The sequence below is a fragment of the Apteryx mantelli genome, chromosome 15 (assembly GCF_036417845.1).
Source record: "Apteryx mantelli isolate bAptMan1 chromosome 15, bAptMan1.hap1, whole genome shotgun sequence".
Classification (NCBI taxonomy): Eukaryota; Metazoa; Chordata; class Aves; order Apterygiformes; family Apterygidae; genus Apteryx; species Apteryx mantelli.
In genome coordinates this window covers 3,666,326-3,687,929 of record NC_089992.1, presented here as the reverse complement: position 1 = coordinate 3,687,929, position 21,604 = coordinate 3,666,326, and the positions used below count along the sequence as shown (strand labels likewise).

The 21,604-nt window shown below is 53.2% G+C and overlaps 2 protein-coding genes across 2 annotated transcripts in view; both read right to left on the bottom strand.

Annotated features, from left to right (window-relative positions):
• Window positions 1-9,006, bottom strand: part of IGDCC3 (immunoglobulin superfamily DCC subclass member 3) — a 97,411-nt gene extending 88,405 nt beyond the window's left edge. Inside the window, exon 1 of the mRNA XM_067305786.1 lies at window positions 8,744-9,006. Within this exon, the coding sequence (XP_067161887.1) occupies window positions 8,744-8,819 (76 nt within the window). The 5' untranslated portion in view covers window positions 8,820-9,006. The remainder of the gene's footprint in view (window positions 1-8,743) is intronic.
• A 9,589-nt stretch (window positions 9,007-18,595) lies between these two features.
• The window catches only part of IGDCC4 (immunoglobulin superfamily DCC subclass member 4), a 102,611-nt gene continuing 99,602 nt past the window's right edge, over window positions 18,596-21,604 (bottom strand). Inside the window, exon 20 of the mRNA XM_067305335.1 lies at window positions 18,596-20,620. Within this exon, the coding sequence (XP_067161436.1) occupies window positions 20,090-20,620 (531 nt within the window). The 3' untranslated portion in view covers window positions 18,596-20,089. The remainder of the gene's footprint in view (window positions 20,621-21,604) is intronic.

Below are 21,604 nucleotides of genomic sequence, written 5' to 3'. Positions count from 1 at the left end.
TTCTATGGCAACTTAAATTGGATTATGGGGGATAAACAGTGAGTGCAACCTGAGCCGAGGCAGATGGACGGAGCAGACAAAGGAGGCAGGAGCAGCGCACGGCAGGTCAAAGGTACTGCTGTCAAGGTATGAGTGTGTGCAGGGAATGGACCAACTCTATTTAGCCGCAGACACCTAAAACACACACTTTATTAACCCATTAAGTCTTAAAATGTCAGGCTAGCTCCAGCCAGCTCGGTGATCTATCACTAACTATGACTTCTTTTCAAGAGATAGCCCTGGGGTCCTCTCAGCAAGTGAGACTACAGCCAGCACAAACCCATCAATTACTTTTTTTGTGAAAATTAAGGAATTAGGCAAATGCTCTGCATTTTTCTGCAAAGTGGCCAGAGTCTCAACAGCATCTACCACGCTGGGGCCCCGTTCCCTGTGTGGCCACTTTTGGGAGTCACATAGGATAAGGACCCTCATACCTTGACTCCTCACTGAACCAAGTGGGACTTATAACTGCATAAAGATTGAATAAGATTTCAGGATTTGGCCAACAGGCAATCAGAAAAACATTCCTAATAAAATAAATGCCCCATCTTCCCTCAGCTCCCCTGTACTCTTACATAAAATAGCTTATTATTATATGTACAATAAAAGGAAGAATCAACATAATTACATGCCCTTCCCGCAACCGCAGTCATTATAACAACCATCATTAAGGCCTGTGATTGGAGATAATCATGTTTACCTCGGTAAACATTCGGTCTGCGTCCTAGCTCGAGGCTGCTCGAGCAGGAGAAGCGATGATACTCGTAATTAGGACTGGTGCCGGGGTGGCCACGGATGCTGGCTGGTTCCAGCACCTCTCTGGGTGTTAGTTGAGAACCGGATCGAGCCTCCAGGCGCGACACCGTGCCGGGGACGGCACGCATCTGCTTCGTCTCCCACGGACGCCTCTTGGCGGCAGAAGCACCCCCAAATCCTCCTTGCTCGTGGGAAGCTTTCCAGAAATCCCGCTGCCGCTTTCCGGCACTGACCCGTCTCTATTCCCTGGGGCTTCAGGGCTGGGTGACCAACTAAGCTGAAGCACAGGGCAAATCAAGCCCACGTTAGATATCCCGAAGCTGCCTACTTGCATCTTTAGGCAGCTGAATCGCCTTAAAAAATGGGCTTTGGTCCTCGAGAGCCTTGGTATCCCACTCTGTAAAAAAAATCACAGGCCCTGTCTCTCCGGGGGTAAACGGAGGAAAATGTTTGAGTCATTGGAGTAGGGAAGTTCAGCCAGCAAGAAACAAGCCAGCAAGCTTACCCGTGCACACGGGCACCCCCAGCACTGCAATTGCCCCGAGAAAGTCCCCTCAGTGGGATCATTTGCACTAAGAAAAGCTTTGCAGGACGGGGCTTCGAACACAGGCGTCGGGATTCGGCCCTCCGAGATGCGCGCTGTGGGGTCCCAAAGGCAGCCAGGAACGCGGAGCCCCGCTCCCCCCCGGACGCTCGGGGCGAAGGGCCGGCGACGTCTGCAGGCAAATCCCCTCGGCGGGACGCAGGCTCCCGGCGCAGCTGGGAGCGTTTGCCGCAGAGGTCGGCTCGGACGGCCAGAGCGAGAGCGCGTACAAAGGCAGGAGGTATTTTGGGGGCGAGGGGGGGAAGCCAAGTCTTTGAGCATAAATAGCTGATTGTGCTTAGCAGAGAGGCACAGCAACGATGCAAAGCTGGAAACAAATGACACTCCACAGGCACATGGAAACAGTAAAAACGCAATTAATTGAGGGAGAGGGGAAATCGCTGAGGCTGCGTGCATTCATTAGGGAAGCCTGCTTAGTAGATAAATCCTCCCCATTCCTCCCCGGTTCCTGGCTGCGTATCCAACCTCGGCTCGCCCCACGCAGAGGCCAGGTACCTCCGGAAACGCCCCGCAAGCCAGCAGCCTCCCAGCCCCGCTCTGCGAGGTGCAAACGCCGCAAACCTCCCCTCCCGGCAGCCCGGCTTCTCGCTCGGAGGCAGGGCCCTTATACGGGCACCTAAAGAGGCGCTCGTCTCAACGCCAGCAGGCCGTGCCGGGCGACGCGCAAGGGAAAATTGCTCCACTTTCTGCAAAAGGATCGGAAGGAGGAGGTATTATTAGCACTGACGTAAAGGCAAAGAGAAAATTATTGGAACCCTCATTCTACAAGTCTCCTTTTGAGAAACATTTACCGTCTCCCTGAGCAATACAGTATGCGACTATATGTGCAAATATTTAACAAAAACTACTCCCCCAATTGATCAAGGAGACAGGCACACTCAGAGAAACCAATTAGCACCAGCGCTTTTGAACCAAGAGATTTATTTAGCAGTGAGAGAACGAACCTCGAATTAATGGGTAGCTCAAAAGACACTTTGAAGTACATTTAAAAAAAAAAATAAGTTTAATTATTTTTTACTTGACACTGTGATTCACGTTCAAAGCTTCAAAAGATCCTGCTCATGCCCTAGCGTTGTCCTTTTCCATTTGGGAAGCACAGTTCTGGCTTCTGTTCCTTTGCTTCTGAAAAACGAAGCGGCTAATTTGACTGCTCTAATTGCCATGAACGTCCACCGCAGAGGCTGCAGCTCTCATCGGGTCTCATCCTTCCGGCCCCGGTCCAGACCCACAGCCAGCGAGGCCGACCCGGTCCCCGTCCCGGCCGCGCACGCTCCCGACAGACGAAGCCCGCGTTGCTGCTCCTGCTCCGGACAGGGGACATTAACCACTGAGAGACGAAGCGACCTGCCGAAGTCCCCGGTCCGAGCGCGTGGCGAGGCAGGAGCAGCCGGAGCCGCCCGTCCAAGCCCCATGCGCCTCCAGCTCCTCCGGCACCACGTCTGCAGCACCGCTGCCCCCGGGAAGCCGCCTCTCGTGAGCACAAGGCTCCGATCCACCCCCTCGAGATTCCCGACGCGTGCTCCTAGCATAACGCAGCGCAAGTCAGCAGCCGCCCACGCGCCAGCCTGACCCCCCCCCCCGAGGTCGGTCACCCTGGTCCTGCTCCAAAATCAAGGCAAAAGGAAATGTCTCCGGACTCCCGCGAGCCTGGAATCGGAGCTTTTTATAGCGAGTTGCAGGTTAGCTGCAAAATCCTTGGGTAGGGGTTGTGGACAGTCCTACAGAAAATAGCTTCCGGGGGTGTGTGTGGGGGGGGTATGTTTCTTTTTAAAAAATATCTCTGCAATACCAAGATACGGAAGAAACAGCTACTTCAGACCCGAAAGATGTTTGCCAGCTGATTATAACAGGTTTCAGGCTGATGAAATTGGCAGCCTAAAAATCCAGCTGGTGCCCCTTAAATCTCCTTGAAGCTGACCCAGGCACTAACGAGAAAAGCACTACACCGCAGTAAAGTGCAAATTGGGTCTTTAGGGCATCCAGAAAAATTTACATTTAAAGAAGAGAGGAATAGGCCGTAACAGGCCCAACATCTTGCTGGCAGTAAAGTTTACTGGCTCAGAATTTTTTATTCCCTTGCCTTTTGGACGGGAGGTTACCTAAAGCGATTTCTCCGTCAGGGCGCAGAAACCGCATCCACTCGTTAAGCGCTCGCGGGAGGCCTCCGCGGAGGATCCCGCGGCCACCTGACGCGCAGCCCGGAGACGGGCCGCGGGTGCCGGCTGAGAAAGGCAAACTGGAGAGCCCCAAACACGTTTCAGATGTTAGAGAGCAGAGCGGGCAATTCCCAGGAGGCAGCTCGCCAACCGCGGCGTGGAAGCGGGAAGCGGTCGCGGCACAAAGGCCCTTCCCGGGACGAGCCCCGAGTCCTCGTGGGCTCCCCCGTCTCCGCAGGAGCTGGGGTGAAACCTGTCGGTAGAGCCGGGAAGGGCAAAGACCTTTCCCGAATTAACTGGGCACAGCAGCTCCATCCACAGCGAGGCATCCAGAGAGCAGCAGCAGCCCAGGTGTGCTGCTGTTATTTATATCCGATGTGCTGCTATTTGCACGTCCCACGCGTTTAGAAACCCCGACCGGATCACAGCCTCATCGCAGAAGGCGTCGGCGACGCAAACACCGAGTTAGAAACCACCGCGCACGAGAGGGGTCTGCAAACGCAGCAGCGAACCCTGCGAGGTTCATGACAGCCTCGGGCAAACCAGAGCAGCCCCCAGGCTGCTCCAACAGCCAGGAGCGGTGGCAGTTCCCCGCTCCGGCCCCCGCCTCCGCGAGAAGGCGGCAGGGAGGTAGCTTTCCCCGGAGCAGCGTGCCGAGGGGGACGGACCCGCCGGCAGAGCCGCGGCGGGCTGGCACGAATGCTGAGGCACGAGGACGCCGGCCGCCGAGAGCCGCGAGCGCTCTGGCATCACGGTGTCCGAAGCCACCGGCCAGGGGAGCCGCTTGCTCCAGACCGGCCACGTGCAAGGAAACATCAGCGCCTCGCTCCCTTTCCAGGCGCTCTCCGGTTCCAGCAGCGCAGACCCCTTCGCAAAAGCACCCTAGCAAACCAGCAGAATCAGCCCCCCGCAGCCGGCATCCTCCTGACTTACCATTAGCTCCGTCAACACAATCAGACGCGCAAAAAATAAATAAATAAATAAATAAAGGCAGCAAATCCTTGCCTCCGCTCTGAAATTCTGGTTTTAAATTACCAGCGCAGGAGCAGGTCTGGGTTGTTAAGTGACCGGGCTCCTCGGGAGCGGAGGGCGCGATGCAACAGTGACATTCGATATAATAGCAAGGCCGGATCAGTATGCGGCGTGTTTTTCTCAGTGCGCTCGCCCATTTGCCTCTCTCTTCTCTTAAAGTGCAATTATTGACATGTTTGCCTCCTTAACCATCAGTTTTATATGCTTGCCAATGACTCCTGAACATGTGTAAACAATTATTTTTATTTTCTTGCAAAACCAAAATGTTACATATTCTTTTGGAAAAACTGACTTGGGGAGGTTTTCATGAGCCCTGCTGCATAATTTATTAGTTTCTAAACTCTGTAAAACTAAAAGCTCCAGTAAAGTTCAAATAACTTTGCGATTTCAAAGTAATTTTGCATGGACTACTCCTGCTCCTGCGCGACGCTATTCAGTGAATTTAAATGAGAATTCTTGCTCTGCGGAGGGGGGTTCCTGCACTGTTTTGTTGGATCAAATCGAAGGACAATATCCGGGGTCAGAAGCCCAGCAGCGCAAAGCGCGAAAGAAAGGAGGCGGTGGGGGAAGAGGGGCACAGAGAAAAGCATCTTCGGTCCCAGCCCTGCCGCCGAGCGACGCGCACGGCCCGCTCCCGCGCACACCGCGTTAGCTCGCTGCCGCCCCGAGCCCCGGGGAGCCGGCTCCGAATCCCAGCGCCGCGGCGAGGGAGCCGGCTCTCAGCGCGCCGGAGCGAGGCGGGTCGCGCGGAGGGGTCACTGCTAGGCGCTGCACGCGCCGCGAGGAGAAGGGACCGTCTGGGGACACCAAAATAAAAGTTCGGGCAGGACGGAAAAGGAGGAAAGAGGCTTTCTCATTCGCACACGGGAAATAAGAGCGGTTTCGCAGCCCCCACGAGCCACTCCACGCCAGGCTGCAGCAGGCCGGTCGCACCAGGAGCCCGCGGGCCAAAGCCGGGGGAGATCAGGGAGGAACCGGGTGGAAATCTTGGATCCGGGACCCTTTGCAACCGCCAGTTCCTACACGAGCGCAGGAGTTTGCACTGTGCAAGCTCCAAAGCCCGATGGATAGTAAGAAGCGGTGCAATCGGATTAGTTTGGGATTTCTAACTCACCGCACCGGGAGGGGACGGCAGGCCCTATATTCCTCCCCCTGGGCCGCCTGTAAATACACTCAGTGCAAAGTTTAGCGCCGGTGCTGCGGTGCTCCGGCGGCATGCCAGCAGCACGGGCGGCTGCACACTCGCAGCCCCGTGCACGCACACGCACACGCGCACCCCGGCCCCAACGCGGCCGGCACGCTCGCCGCCGCCACCGCCGGACCAGCGGCCCCTTCCAGCACGCGGGAAAACCGCCAGCTCCGCGTCCCGAAACTCCCCCGGTGAACTCCCCGAGGGAAGCAGAGCCCCAGCGCGGGGTTGAATTTCATGTATCGCCTTTGAGTTTTACTACAGAACTGATACCGGATACCCTGTATGTATTTTAAGAGAAAAGACGGGGTATTACACCAATTTAGGAGAAAGCAATCCTTTTTTGTGCTAAAAAGGAAAAAAACAAAGCCACACGGAATAGGAATTAGTGAAAGCTTATAGCTTCAATAATTTAGAAGTTAAGCCTACTTAAATATAAATGACAATGTTTAATTCCCGGGCTGTTACGGAGCAGGAGCGGGGAGCCGCTGCTATTCCATGCCTCCCTCCGAATGCAGGGCTCAGCAGCAACAGACAAAAGCTCTCCAGCACCCGGAACAAAGAGCTCCAGGAAATAAAAAAAAAAAAGAAAGAAAAAGGAAATACTGTCTGGTTGCTGAGCCCACTCCGGCGCACTGACCAGCCGCCAGCTCGCTGCCTCTATTTAGGAGTCGCCATGCCAGCAGCTCGGGCAGCCTGAAAAACGCGCTGAGGGAAGGGGAGCGTGGCGAGCGCGGCCCCGAACCGAGCATCCCCGCGACGCGCTCTGCCCGGCCCCAGGGTTTCTGGCTCCCGCAGGCGGTTTTATTAAATTCGGCAGCGCGCAGAAACCCGTTACCTCGCTGTTAAGCGCACCCAGGGCGCACGAACCCACCGGAGTGGGGAGGAAAAAATAAATAAATTAAAAAAAAAAAATCGCAGAACAGAAAAACTTGTAAACTGCAGCCAAGCGCTCTCCAGGAGGGCCAGCAAGACGCCCCCCGAGCGGGGAGCCGCCGACCTGCCAAGCGGCAGCGCGAGCCAACGCACGATGCAACTTAAACAGCAGCGGACGATAAACTAGTCGCAAACTCAACTTTCAAAAAGTCGCTCCCTTTTCTGCCCTCCCCCCCCCACCCCCCAAAAAAAGTATTTTTCCAACCCTCCTGATCGCACTGCTGCGCACCCAGGAGTCACGACGGACCCCCGGTATCCCGACCTGCCCCCTCCACTCGCTTCACGGGTGACTCGTGTTTTCCCGGAGCTGCACAGGCTTCTCCTGCCGGTGGCGGCTCCGAACCACGTGGCAGCAGTTATGATGGGAATAGCCCACAGCCTGCTTTCCTCGACACCCCCCCCGTCAGGCCGCTAATCTCAGATGTACCTAACACACGCTTTTCGCTCGCGGACAACGCAGGGCTGCTCACGCTTTTATTTTTTTTTAAAAAAATCCAGCTTTTCTTTATGTTAGAGGCTGCTAAGCTAGCACGAGGCAGCGGGCGCGCGGCTATTTCGCTGCAGAGCAGCATCCTTTCTCCGCTTCCTTTCTCAGGTTGGATCCGCGCTTAAGTAGCATCCCCAGCAGAGGGAAAATGTTGGAGTTTATCAGCAGGGCGCGCGCACAGTAGGTCCGGGGGAAAATCCCTTTGCTGTTTTTGTAGTTCGGCCCCGGTCCGGTGGGTGGTGTTACCGGCTGCGCCCGCGGGAACCGAGGCCAGGCACTAACGTGAAAGCACAGCATTTCGGGGTCTAAAGCAGCTCGCCGTCGTCCCCGCAACTTGCGGTCCAGCGTCTCTTGTTTGCAGCTGCCGGCGGCGCGGGCGAACGCGGCTCGCGCGGGCGGGCGCCGTCTCCCACTCGCGACGCTGGCGGCGATTTCGGGTCTGAGCCACCGCGCCCTCCCCAGCGCTTTTCCCAGCTCGAACGTGGCTTTTGGGGACCGCCGGGGCTACCTGCGGCGACCCCAGGTGAACTGTCCCTCCCCTCGGCAGGCTGATGGCGAAGCTCGTCTCCCCTCCCCGCGGCACGGCTCCCGCTCGGTCCCGCGCGGCCGGAACGCCTCCCCCCCCCCAACCCCCCCCGCGGCGGGGCGCGCAGCCCCCTCGCAGCGGCGGCAGCAGCGGCCTCGCTCCGCGGCAGCCCGAAAGGCCGGGCGGGAGCCGCGGCGGCACGAACCGCGCGGCGGCACGAGCTGCCCGGGGTCGCGCCGCGCTGCACGCGTGCACACGCAGATGTGCACACGCCGTTGTGCACAGGCACAGATGCACGCGTGCACACGCAGATGTGCACACGCCGTTGTGCACAGGCACACAGATGTGCAGATATGTGCACATGCACAGATGCACACGTGCACACACAGATGTGCACATGCACACGCAGAGATGCACACGTGCACACATGCACACGCAGATGTGCACACGCAGATGCACGCAGGCAGTTGTGCACACGCAGATGCACACGTGCACACGCAGTTGTGCACACGCAGATGCACGCACGCAGTTGTGCACACGCAGATGCACACGTGCACACACAGATGTGCACACGCAGATGCACACACGCAGCGCGCGCGCCCGGCAGCGTGTCCGAGGTGCGCCGGGCACCGGGGGCTCGCGGACGCGGGGCTCGGCCCCGGCTCCCCGCAGCGGGCTGCCGTGCGGCGGGAACGGGCTGCGGAGCGCGAGGGGGACCGGGGCGAGCGCGGGGGGCCGGGGGGCGAGCAGGAGGGGCTGGGAGGCGAACAGGAGGGACTGGGAAGGAACGTGAGGGACCGGGATTGAGCGGGAAGGACTGGGAAGGAGCGTGAGGGACTGGGGTGAGCACAGGGGACCAGGGACGAGCGCGAGGGACTGGGACTGACCGAGCACCGGACTGGGAACGAGCGGGAGAGACCGGGGGACAACCGTGAGGGACTGGGACTGACCGTGAGGGGCCGGGGGGGGGGCGATGGCGGCAGGTCCGTGTCCCCCCCCGCCGCGAGCCGGCTCTTACCTCCGCGGCAGCCGAGCAGCAGCAGCAGCAGCGGCGGCAGCAGGCAGGCGGGCAGCGCGGAGCCCGGCGGAGCCATGGCATCCCGGGCGGGCGGGCTCGCCTCCCTGCGCCCCACGGGGAGGGAGCAGCCCGCGCGGGGAGGGAGGCGAGCCGAGAGCCCACCCCCCAACTTGGAAGAGAGGGAGGGAAGGAGGGGGGGGAATAAAATAAAATAAGGGGAAAAGCCGAAAAGCGGATCTCGCGCGGCTCCCCCTCCGTGCCCGAGCACGCCGCCGCCGCGCCGGGCGGGCGGGCGGGGGGGGGGGGGGAGGCGGCGCGCGGGGGCCGCGGGCGGGCGGGGGCGGGCGGGCAGCGCCTTGCGCCATCTTGCGCATCCGCCAGGCCGCGGCGGCCGGGCCGGGTCGGGGGGTCCCCGCTGCCGCCGCTGCCTCCGCCTCCGTGTCCTCACGGGGCGGCGAAACCCCTCGGGGGGTCCCCGCGGCCCCTCGCTAGGCCTCGCCGGGCCCCCGGGAAGCGGCACCCGAAACGCGGGGGTCGCCCCGACCCGCTCCCCGCCCTGAGGAGGGAGGGAGGGAGCCGCCGCGGGCCCCTCTCGCCCCTCGAGGCGCGGCGAGATGGCGGCGCTGGGCGTCCTGGGGGGGCTCCGAGCTGCGGGAGGGGGGTCGGGAAGGCCCCGCCGGGCATCGCTTTTAAAACCCTCCGAGGGTTTCACAGCCACCTGTGCCCGGCCCTGGCTCCCAGGAATAAGGCGGCTTTTCTCCATCCCTCGCCCAGATCCTCCCTCCTGCAGGGAAGCCCGTGGCTGCTCGCAGCTGAAGTGGGGTCACGAGTGGGTCCCCGGACCCCGGCAGGCGGCGGGGACGGCGTCCCAGTGTCGCGGCCGCCGCGGCTCCCCGGACTGCTGTGTGCCAGGGCCAGCTGCGCTTCATCCACCCTTGGAGCTTGGAACCAGAAATCCTGACGTTAACATCCCGGTGTTTTTCCCAGCTAGTCCCACCAAACATCTAGTTTTCAGACTTTTGTTTTGAGGACGGAAACGCTCGCTGTGGTGGTGGACCCTGCCGGCAGGTAACAGGCCTCTCCGGAAAGCGAGGAGGAGGAACCGCAGAGGGAGATCGAGCAGGGACCATGTGGGAACCCCACATCTGGGAAGGCAGAGCGGATGGGTGCGAAGAACAGGACGAGGGGCAGAGCCCCGCGCAGCGCGGCCCGCGGCCGCCCTAGCAGGCAACTGAGGCGGCCGAGGTTGGTGGCTCAGCGCTCAGCACCCCGTATTTTAAATACCGTCACAAGGTTGGTCGTATCGACATTGGACCAACCAGCTCATCTTTGAACGCCTACGCTCAACAGCCCAGTGGAGAAGGACGCAGTGAGGGAGAAGACCTGGCGTTTACTCTGAAATCCTGCCGCAGCCTCAAGATAAGTGCGTCCTCCTTGCTGGCATGACATGAGGGTAACGGATCCCTGTGCAGCTCTCAGCCTAAAGCCCTTAACGCCAATGCGCTATTTTGCTGCCCCTCCAGCTGTGCTGCCCCGTCCCTCAGCCCCCGCTCTCCACAAACAGCTCCACAGCAGCAAAATGCCTCTCTCCCTCTTTAATGACAGCTTGAAGTCTTTTGCACTGTTCGTTTGGGGGTGGGAGGGGGAAGAAGTAGACCCTGACTCATTTCTCTTTTCAGGAATAAAAATAGTTTGATGGGCCAGGTTACTAAACCCTGTTAGTGATGCGGTCAAAATACTTTGTAAAGACTAGCAACGTGCTCTCCTGCATGGTACATAACCTGAACGCATTTGAGTCAGCAATTAAAGAAGACGTCACTACATCTGCTCTACATTAAAGGTTTGCTCACTTAGCAGAGGGCTGAGTTGTGAGAGGTTACTTTCAGCAGGGGAAGAATTTGCTCTGGGCTGAACAGGCTCCGTTGGCCTCTCGGTAACATCTGAATTTCTGCGCTGTCCCTGACCTTTTGGCACAACCTCTTTGCTCCTGTTCCTTAGCCGTATCCCTGGCTCCTGCTAGCGCTGTGGGGCCCCACGTGCATTTCCGTAACGCTCACAGCCATTGCAGGCACGTGGAAACTCCCGGAGAAGATTCCAGTGTGGCGAGTGGGCTCCTGAGCCCAGCCAGCCACGAGGAAGGCTCCTGGAAATTAATAATTGCAAGGAGCAAAGGCTGGGGAAGTGAAGCACTGTGTTTTGCAGGGCTCCTTTCCCTCTGGAAGGAGCAACCGCAGATTTTGGATGCTTTTACTCCTGTGCAAGGTAGACAGCCGGAGCGGCAATGGCAGGACCCAGAAGCAGGGGTAGGTAGCTACATGTTTAGGGCCCCATCCAGTTCAGCCCGCATCTTGCAAACAACACCAGTGACATTGCTGGTGTCACCTTCAAAAATCGCAAGCGTGGTCCTGCCAAACGATGGGACTTGCATGAAAAGGCATGGGATTTTTAAAGAAAAATACAGGCTTGGGGCTCCTCTTAGAGCCACTTTAGGGCAGGAACCTGAAGCACTCCTGTTTTCTGTGCTCCTCATGAAGGCTTGAAAAAGTTGCTTTTTATTGGAAGCAGGAATTTGCTTGTCACACCATGAGCAAAAATGGGAGCCTTACAGAAAAGAGCAGTTTTGCAAGAGTGGCGATGCCCAGCCTGTCCGGGGCTCCGAGCCCCTTCCCTGCAGAGCGGCACAGGGTCCGTCCCTCTGTCCTCCCTCCAGATAAGGTTATCATCCGTGAGAGCAGACCGCAGAGGTCTCCCCTTGCCCAGTGAATTTCCTCCAGCTCCAAAAGTGCTCCTGATTTACACCAATTAATTGAGAACTCAGGTCCCCAAGACACCATTACTCGTTTCAGGGAACGAGGTGGGAGATTAACCTGCCTGAATTTGCTCCGTTTATTATTCTATGTGTAATTGTGGTTTCCCTATCTGCTAAGAGCCTGGGAGCTTTGCACTTATGTACATACACCATTTCTTAGCATCTTTTTAGCAGTCACTGAGCTACAGGGAGGGGAGCAGAAATCCAGCCTTTCCCAAAGCAGCCCGTGCCAATGGGCCAAGGAAGAGGTGCCGGGGGGACCTTGGTGCCCCTGCGGAAGGGCTGTTCCCAACCCTGCAGCCCCCATCACCTCCCCTGCGCAGCCATTTCATATAACCTTTGTGGAGGAATTAGGTTTTATCTCCAGAAGCCCTCACAGAAGATGGAAACATTAGCTGGATGGCCAACAGGTGCCCTCATAAGAAGAGGAATTAAAGCACAGAGGACCTCTGCAGATTCAAAGACACCAGCCCTAAAATGCTGAGGCGCCCACCTTGAGGAACCGAGCTCAAAGCCGGCCAGGCAGTGAAGTGGAAGCCTCTTTCCCCAGCAGAAACCCTTTGCTGTCCCCTCTTGGGCCATGACTGGGACCAGCCCCAACCATACAGGTGCAACTCTGCAATGGCAGAAGCCACCGCTCCTCACCATCCTCCCACCAAGGGAATTCCTCCTGGTACTTAGTTACTTGGCTGAGGAGGAGCTACGTATTCTCCATTAATTGCAAACAACTGTGCCAATGATCCAGCAGTTGTGCCAACAGGGAAATGAGCGTGTGGAGTCAGCACTAATAAAGCCTCAGAGAAACCCAGGAGCACAACCGTAGCTGCCATGCAAATGAGGTAACTTGAAAGCCCACATGAATCTCCTCCTAGCAGCTACCTGACAGCCCCTCCGGCATTTTCTCCTCTGTTAAAGCTCGGCTGCTGCCGTGCCAGCAACCACCTGAAGCAATGAACTCACCCTGTGCAGAAACATGGGGGAAACGTTTACCCAGATCTGCCTGAAATCCAAGTTGCACAGCTGGGCTTTGGGCGAGCAGTTACCAAACGCATGTTCAAGCTCCTCCTGGACCAGGTGAGAGTGTCGGAGCAAGGGGGGAGGAACAGTCCTAGTGCCAGCACATGAGCAGCTGGTCTGGATTCAGATGCCCTTGAAAGCAAGAGAAAACCAACAGGGTTAACTGTTCAAAGCTGCTCTGTGCACCCCAGATACTCCCGAGCGGCGTTAGAGGGCTCGGGCCATGAGCACACTGGGGCAGTTCTGGTCACTGCAAAGGGGTAAGGACAAGGCTTTGCTGCGTGTCCTTGGGCAGATCTCCTCTCTCCCTGGCCATGGCTGTAACATACAGGGGAAGGCAGGGGCACGTTGTTGTTTGGAGAGCCTGGGAGAGGCTTTGTAACTGCTAGCACAGTTACACATTGGGATGGAAGCAACTTTGGGCACCAGCAACAGCTGAATGGGAGCCACACAGGAGCCAAAAAGGGGCCAACACGGCCCCTCGGCCCCACAGGGCAGCACTGTCTGGGGGCAGGATGGTGCTGTGACCGGCCGCTCAACCCACCTACCAGCCTCTCTGGGGCTGTGCCTGCGGTTCTGGCTAAATGCTGCAGCATAACGAAGGTGATTTAAACTTGCATCTTACCATACCTTTCCTCCTGTGCTGCTCCAAGTCCCTCACCCTGCAGTTGGGGGGAGTTTGGTATTGCAGGGGAATCCCGGACCCCAGCAGCACGGCCCTGCACAGGGTGGCCCCGTCAGGGTGTGCAATGGCTGCAGCATCTGATGCAAATTTAAACTGGCTCCCAGCCAGCCTGGTGTTGTCCCTGGGGCGTTACTGCCTTTGGACGGGTCAGGCCACCTTGATTTCAGCCAGGCCAATGCTGGCTCTGCCCTCGCCTCGCTGTAGGGTCAGTACAGCCCGATGGGGACTGGACTGGTGAAAACACAGAGATTCGACTGTGCTGGTGTAACTGCGCTGCTCCGGTGCTTTGCTGGAGAGGAAGAAGTCAGAGGATTCCCTGTGAGACGGTGTTTCCGTGCACCACAGCCAGCCCTGGTTTGCGGAGCTTCCCCAGCTGGACCTCACTGCATTGCAGCCCATCGACTCGTGCCGTGTCGCTTCCCAGAGAGCTGAGCTGGGCACCGCACTGCACCGGGCACCTATGAGCTACCTAACACCTGAGACCACAGCAGACTGAAGCCGGTTGTACTAGTGCCAGCTGCACTGTAGCATAGCGCCCGGGGGCGATAAAGGCCGGGAAGAGAAGGAAATGCAAACAAACGCCTCATTCTTATCTTTGCTTCTCCATATTCCCGGCCCCCTTCTAACTGCTGTGTCCACCCCTCTGCTCTCTCAGTCTGCGCACTGCCCCCTTTCCAGCCACCCTGCTGTGTCCCCTCTCAGCAGCCTCCTGCTGGCGCCTCTGCTCTTGCACTGGGAACTGAAAATGGGAGTTGCAGCGTGCCTCCTCTGCCCCAAAGTCCTTCCTTGCTCATTTGTGGGGCTACCTGTCACTAAGAGAAAGACTCATCAGAGTTACGCAGTCTGACAGAGTTCCCTGTAACCACTATCAAAGAACACTATGCTAAGTGCAGATTTATTACCTCTATAATGCAGATAAAATGAGATTTTATGACCCTGTAGTCCTGGCAGCATAAAGCAATAATGGAAACTATCTGCTCAAGTAGGGAATGCAACCTAGGAAGAAAGGGAGATGCATGGGAGGTTAATAGTGTGTCCTCAGGCACTGCCAGGCATCCTCTTGCCAATCTAGCTGGATGCAAGCCACTGAATGTTTAGCCCAGCACACCATCCCAGAGAAGTCTCACCATTCATCTGCTAGATGATGCTTCTTATTTTTCACATCAAATTCCCTAGCAAGATAAAGTACAAAATTGGACAATTATTTCTTCTCTTACAGGCAATAGTTCAACAATTGAGAAATGAGCAAGCATCAAGAGATGCCTAATGAACCTGATCTCTGCCCATGCCTACAATCCCAGAAGAGCTGTCTCTAAGGAACCAGGCATCCACTGACATCCCACACTCCTAACCTTCATGGTTATGAGCTCAGGTACTGAACTGGCACCAGCATGAATCCCCAGTCCAGCTCCTAGCACTGCTGCCCACCAGGTAGGTGTCTGGCTGCAGTGCAGTCTCAAATTACCAGACCAGACATGGGTTATGGTGCATCTGGGTCCACCCTCTCCCCTACAGTGATAGGCACCAGCTAGCTCAGAAGAATATGCAAAGTCTGACATCAAGTAGGTTCGGGCTGTAGAGAAGTGATGAGAACTAAGCAATCGTCTCTCCTTGTAATACGCTCCAATACCGAAGTTATCCCACCGTGCAGCCCTGGGTGGCAGCTGCCAGGTGTTGTTCGGATCCATCCTGAAGTGAATTACTCTGATAAGCACCAGGCTGGATTTGAAACATTAAGAAATGCAATTGCATTCCCCCTCACGCCATGAGGCACGGTCCTAGCCAGGCTGACCTAGCCTGCAGCAACGTGTCGCAGCCCCGTCTCTAGCAAACCCATGTCTTCTGCCATCTCACCTGTGTTTTGGAAGGGTGGGTACAGCCCACCGTGTAACAGCTTATTTCCCCAGGTCCAGCTGCTCCGAGCGCTGTTACAGAATCAGCCTTCCATGACAAAACCTCCTCTTGGAATATGAGTTGTAACAGACTGAATCATGAGAAAAATGCCACCATTTTAAAAAATATTTTATTAATAATCCATTAATTAAGGAATATAAGGACAATGTTTTCTTACACTTTAACACTAAAGAATATTTGTGGAGTAAGAACAGTCTCTGAAGAAAGAAAGTTATAATTAAGTACAGCATGGAACCAAATACAGACACAATCTTAAAACAAGATCAAGTTCTGGTTACACTTCCTTATGCATTGTGTACAAAATTAAATGAAATTTAATTTTAAAATATTAGCAAGGGAATACAATAACAGAACTAAATGACAGATTTCTGCTGGACTAAACACCTTTTCTAACAAGGGTATTGATTAGAAAAGACACAATGATCCCTTCAAAAGATCTATTTCTAATGAGATCAAAAACGTATATAGAGTTCTATTAAAATGGTTGTTTTCTTACAGAGCATATTTCATGGGCTGATCTCAGAATTATTAGCTAGTAATGCAACACAATTCTCAAAACCTAGGTTATAAATTATCTCATTTGAACTACTTAAACCAGAACTTTACTGTCTGTTAAATAAAAACAATCAAAAAAGTTGAAAAGATACTTTTAGCTGAGTCATATGTTTCATGTAACAGGAAATTAAAAGAAATAAAAGAATTAGAATTTTGACTTTCACAGCAGCATGGGAAATATACAGTTGTGTAGCCAAATGGTAACATTAATACTACAAAATTATGCCAGTGAGACAAATCTGACATTTTAACAATGTAAAACAACATACACCAGCAAAATGTTGAACAGCAATAATCTTTAGTGTTACTGAAAGGAAGAAAAGGGGAAAAGGGAGCCTGATGTGTAGGAACATATATTAAGTATGATGTGTAATTAAAGGTATCAACAGTTTGAGTGTCTGTGGGAAATTAAGCTACTTACTTCATGATAAAAAAATATATGCACTGGTTGTTTCAACTTTGCACACGAGCTGTGTGTTTTCTGTCTTCTTCCATTCATTTCTCACCACTAGCTGAGACTAGAACGGTCCCACACGTTCAAAATAGTAGGGACCTGGGGTACAGTTGAGATAAACGAGGACACCAAGCGTTTTGCATGGACACAGATGCTCATATAGAGAGTGATTTCAGAACTTTTGCTGCTGTCCATCAGTGAAGATCTTTTGGCTCCGAGGGAATTGCCCTGATTTATGCAGCTGAGGTCTGGCACATCGGTCCACTGCTACTGCAGTACTTGGATGTCCAGACGCTGCCAGTTTCAAGCTCTGGTACAATCCACTGGGGTGGAACAAGGTCAGAAGAAGACTCAAAATGAGGAGACAAAGTACTTTTGTGGTGCAACTTTCTACCTGAATAAATCCTAGCATAAAGAGGACAGTGTGCACTCTGCTGCATCTCCCCCCAAGCTCTCAAAGTACATAACTAACTTGGGGGTTTCATGATCAGCCTAAGGTGACCCAAGCGAACGGTCCCACACTGTGCCCACTTGTGTTGGCTTCAGTGACAGGTATAGTTTTGAGGCAGATCAACAATGGCTGCAGGATCTCTAAAGCCGGTGCAGGGAAAGCAGCAGGTGTGTGTACCAAGGAGTGCTCCTGGCAACTGCGGCACAGTCCTAAATCAATTTGAACCCGCTACTGAACTAAGCCTCTGTCCCCACAAACCCCTGTGGTACAGACAGAAAGCTCAGAGCTGGTACGTGACCTGCCCCAAGTACAGTGGCATGATGGGGAGCTGGGAGAAGAGCTCCAGCAGCCCAGTTCTGTCCGCTGCTGGCCAAACTCCTGCCCTCCAGGAGCAGAGATGCTCAGCCTTCAAAAGCTACCAACTGGCTTGCTGCTATTTTCCAGAGTACGTCCCAAGATGATGCTCAGAGAAGACATACCCCAAGATCCTGCAGCCATTTCCTGGAGGCCACTAGCATGTTTCTAACCCATGCGTTCGTTCCAAAAGTTCAGTCCAGGGAGCTCTCCTGAGTCGAGGCTGCTCTGTCTGCATCTCCAAGGAACGTGCAAGAAGCAGTCTTTTGGCATGCTGTTACACTCACAGGTTTTGCATGGGGGACCAAGGCAGGTGACTTGGTTTTGGAGTTGCAAGGAAGTCATCAGGAATTCCCTTACAGTGAGCCTTTCAGAGAAGGGTCCTTCTCCCTTTTTGCACACCAGAGATGGCAGTCTGGTTCGTACAGAGAAAGGGTCTGTTTTGTCACTGCGGAAGGCAGGGACTCTTCCCCAAGACTAGCTACAAACTAAGGTCCAGCTACAGAAATCTACCCCCACCCTCCGCAGCTGGTGCTTGATACTCCCAGCTGGAGGGTTTATACCTCAGCAATTGCATCCGCTCTCATATAGCTGTGGATTGCCCTTATTGCCTGCAATAACCCTTCACTGTCTTATCTGTAACCCTGCTGAGTCATTAGTTTCAACATCTTGTTGCAGTGAGTTCTGAAGGTTAATTACGCACTTCCTCTGCCCCGTTACCATCTCCTGCCTTTCTAGCTCCTCGCTCTGGTAGCACGCATGCACTAACTCCTGCCTAGCCTGCTCACAGGCACTGATTTCAAGTCTCTCTGCTAAAGCCTTTCAGAGTGATGGCGCTTCAGAGCATGGAAAGCATTTCCAAGACTTCCCAGGGTACCAAGGACCAGCCAGAGCGACAGAGCGAGCAGGACGACTGGAAATACAGCCATTTACCAGAACAGTGCGTCATGCTGGGAGGAGAAGTTGTAGGATGGGGGAAGGCGAAAACTTTGACATCCTTCTGAACTGGGTGCATGACAGCTCGGAGGTACTCGTCTTCTGAACGGCTGGAGCTAACAGGGTCAGATGGACGATTGAAAGGACACGGGCTGGCCCAGCTCAGCTCCAAACACAGGCCAGACTGTGACATGGCCCTGCACAACAGAAGCAGGGATAGGGCTGCTGGTGGAGAAAGTTCTCATTGCTGCAGGTAGTGGTATCTCAGTCCAGATTTCAATACAAAAAAAAGTCCAGAGCCTTTTACAGATCAGCACACAGCTTCCCACACAGCCTTTGGGGAATTCCAGTAGAAAAACAGCAAGCTGCACATCTTTCCCTCGCTCTTTAACAAACAAATGGCCAGATCTCCAAATCCTCAGGAAGGAAGAACATTTACCAAATACCCAATGAACAGCACAGAATTACAGATCCCAGTCACCCCTGAGGAGCTGATCCAGTCTGTGGCATTTGCAATCAAACTCTGCAGGCCTGGAACAGGGTACAGACAGGCTAGGGACAAAGCAGCAAAAAGTTCACCCAATACCAGAAGGACAAGCTGAGAGACTTGTCAGCAGTAAGCAGTGTCAGCAACGAAAATTGTCAGCAACTGGATAATTTTTAAGTGTACTCTGTAATAAAACTCAGACCCTACTGGTATAAGAGCTAGGATCTGATTTTAATTTTTAAACTCTGTGGTGCCTCTTTAATAAACACACTTTGGCCAGGACTCTCAGAGGTGCTAGAAATTATCACCTGTGCATTCGAAGCCTTCAGCAAATCCACTGCTTCCAGGAGACTGAGAGCTACTCTCTGGAAATCAGAATCATCTGAGACATGTCCACTCGGGCACAGAAAAAGGAACAGATGTCCCCGAGATCACAAGTTACTTTTGCAATTGTTGGTTCTTTATTCTCTTCACTGGTATAAGCTTCTTAAAGACTGATCAACATCCCACCAGCTGAAATACTCTCTTTTGGCCAGCTCTTACAAAACACATAGTCCTACAGAGAAACACAGCCCAACTCTCCAGCCATAGAAGTGCCCTACAGCAATACCTTACAAAGAAACAAAGCAAGAGAGACATCAAATCTGCAGCGCTATTCATTAAAAAATAGACAACAACCAGTGCAAACATGTTCTTTAGAAAAAGGCAGTATAAGAATAAGTTAAAACCTATAATGGACTATAACAAAAGAGTAGATCTACTGCTTTTTTTTTTCTCCAACAGACATGAGGTAGTTGTGTTGTTAAGGAGGAAAAAAAAGAAAGAAAGAAGTAGTAAAAATGCTACTCTATACCACACACTACTCCACTTTATAAAATTAAATAATATAAAGATGCTCCAAGGAAATAAAAATACATGTTGTACATTAAAAGGACAGATGTGTACCTAAAATATTAGGTACAAGAACCTACATAAAACAAAGTCCAGGTTGGTGAAATGACCCAGACACTGGAGAAGGTTCTATATAGTACAAGTTGTTAGAGGCACTCGTAGAGTGTGTAATAAAAGGCCACTACATCAGCCTGCTAGTAATAGTTACTGTGGTAGCGTACAAAGAGAGCCTTATAATCATTTTAACCACGGGAGGGCAGAAAAGGCTGGTGGTTACAGCTCACTGAACTTCTGTTCGCATTGGTTTCCACCTCCTCATTTGACAAAATTCATCCCAACGCTGCAAGGCAGTAGGTAATGCCAAGGCCCTCCATGGTGAAGAGACATCTGAGAAGGATCACTCAGTGTACTCTGCCTCTTTTCAGCATTAAAAGACCTCTTACCAGTTGCCATCGAGGACTACAGGGAAGTGACTGCACCAGTCTAATAGAGAAGGCTCTGTTCTAGCCATGGTTTCACATCAGACTTTGACAGATGGCTCAATCCTGCTTCCACAAACACCAAATTACTTATTAGGTTTAGCGGGAAGAAGATGGGGCTCTTATCAATCTACCTACTGATTTCTTGAAGGTAATATGTACAGCTGACAGGTCCAAATCCTGTTCTGATGAGATGCTGCGCTTTCTTAGCTCCTGCTGGACTCAGTAAGTCGAGGGCTTGCAGTACCTCACAGGGACAGGCCTTTATTAATGCTTCTAGCTCTCCCATGATCAAAATCAGATTAGTTTACGCTTTAATGATTGTGGACATATGTCATGTTCTCAGATGCTGAGGATGAACTGGTTAAACCAGAGTTACTACACAGGGGGGCATCCTCTGGGGCCATGGAAAGTGATTGGCACTTGACTCGTTGTACGTCCCCCCTGCCTTCCTGGATGGAGTCCGAATCTCCACTCTCCACTGAATGTAGACTTTCCCCATGCCTGTGGAAGCCATTGGTGAGCCCATGGATGCAAACGACCTCTGTTTCGTTAGTCTTTCTGTCAGTACTTAATGGTCCGCCCTGGGTCTGAACCTCAGAATTGCCCTTGCAATCCATCAACGGTTGGCCAGCACCCTGCTGGTTGCTGGGAGAGCTGGGAAGAGCCAGGTCACTGGAGGGAAACTCTTCAGGCTCTTGGTCCTCGTTTTCCGTTTCTTCACTGTCCAGTGTGTGAAGCTGAGAGTCGTAGTCTCTGTCAGAGGCTGAAAAATCAGAATGGACGATGACCTCTGCTTCCACTTGATGGAGGCAGGCTGGGGGGTGGCTTTTCTTTGCTTCATTCTGTTATCAAACAGGAGAGGGGAAAAAAAATAAAGTCAGTCAGATAATTGAGACTGCAACACAAGCAAGCACTGAAACATGTGTTCCTCTTTAATCCTACAATGTGGTGGGATGTACATATGTCATTATTAAGCCTATCTTGATACATTTCTCAAGGCTGAAGTCTTAAGAAGCATCTAAGGATCATTATTGCTGTTTTACATTTGGAAAAGCAAGTCCCAAGGGAGTGAATTGATTTGCCCAAGGTTTCTTGGCAGGCTGGAGCAGCAATTCCTCCCCAGCTTCTCCCACTGGGGTCAAAGACCACAATTTGCAAAAGTCACTACTCTGTTTCCATGTTAAGGGTCAGATTTTTAAAGGGTGGGTGGGCAGCACTCTCAAAATCTGGCAGGTTTCTGGGACAGCTCATGCTAAAGACCCACAACTAAGATATTAGGGCTCCCTTCACCTTTCTGGTTTAATCTTGGCTACACATCACAAAATATTTCATTACACCTCTTGTCATGGCTTGCAAAAAATTGGTGTAAAAGTCAAGCACTTTAATTCAGTAAAAAACAAAACAAAACAAAACAAAAAAACCCAACAATCAGTTCTCCTGTGCAGTGTTTAAGCAGAGTCCAGGCTACTGATCTCGAAAGTTTGCTAACAAGCAGGTTACTCTACTAGATTATCATTTAATAATTTAACAGGCATATTATTTTGGAAGCTCACAAAGAGCTCCGTAGGTAATCACTGCTCAAATCCTGGGCTGGCTGTTAGTAGTAAGAAGATGACTCAAAGTATGAAAGTGGGAAATACTATGTATAATTTGTGCTTTCTGTTGAAACCAACTTTGTGTGTCATTTACATATTTTAACACTTTTCTCCCTTTGTTGACAAACTCTGATGGGTAAGCTGTGCTGTAAATGGTGCCCTGTAATTGGGTTGTAAAACATTGTCTTAACTCTATCCACAACGTTAATTACATCCTGTGTATAATTGATT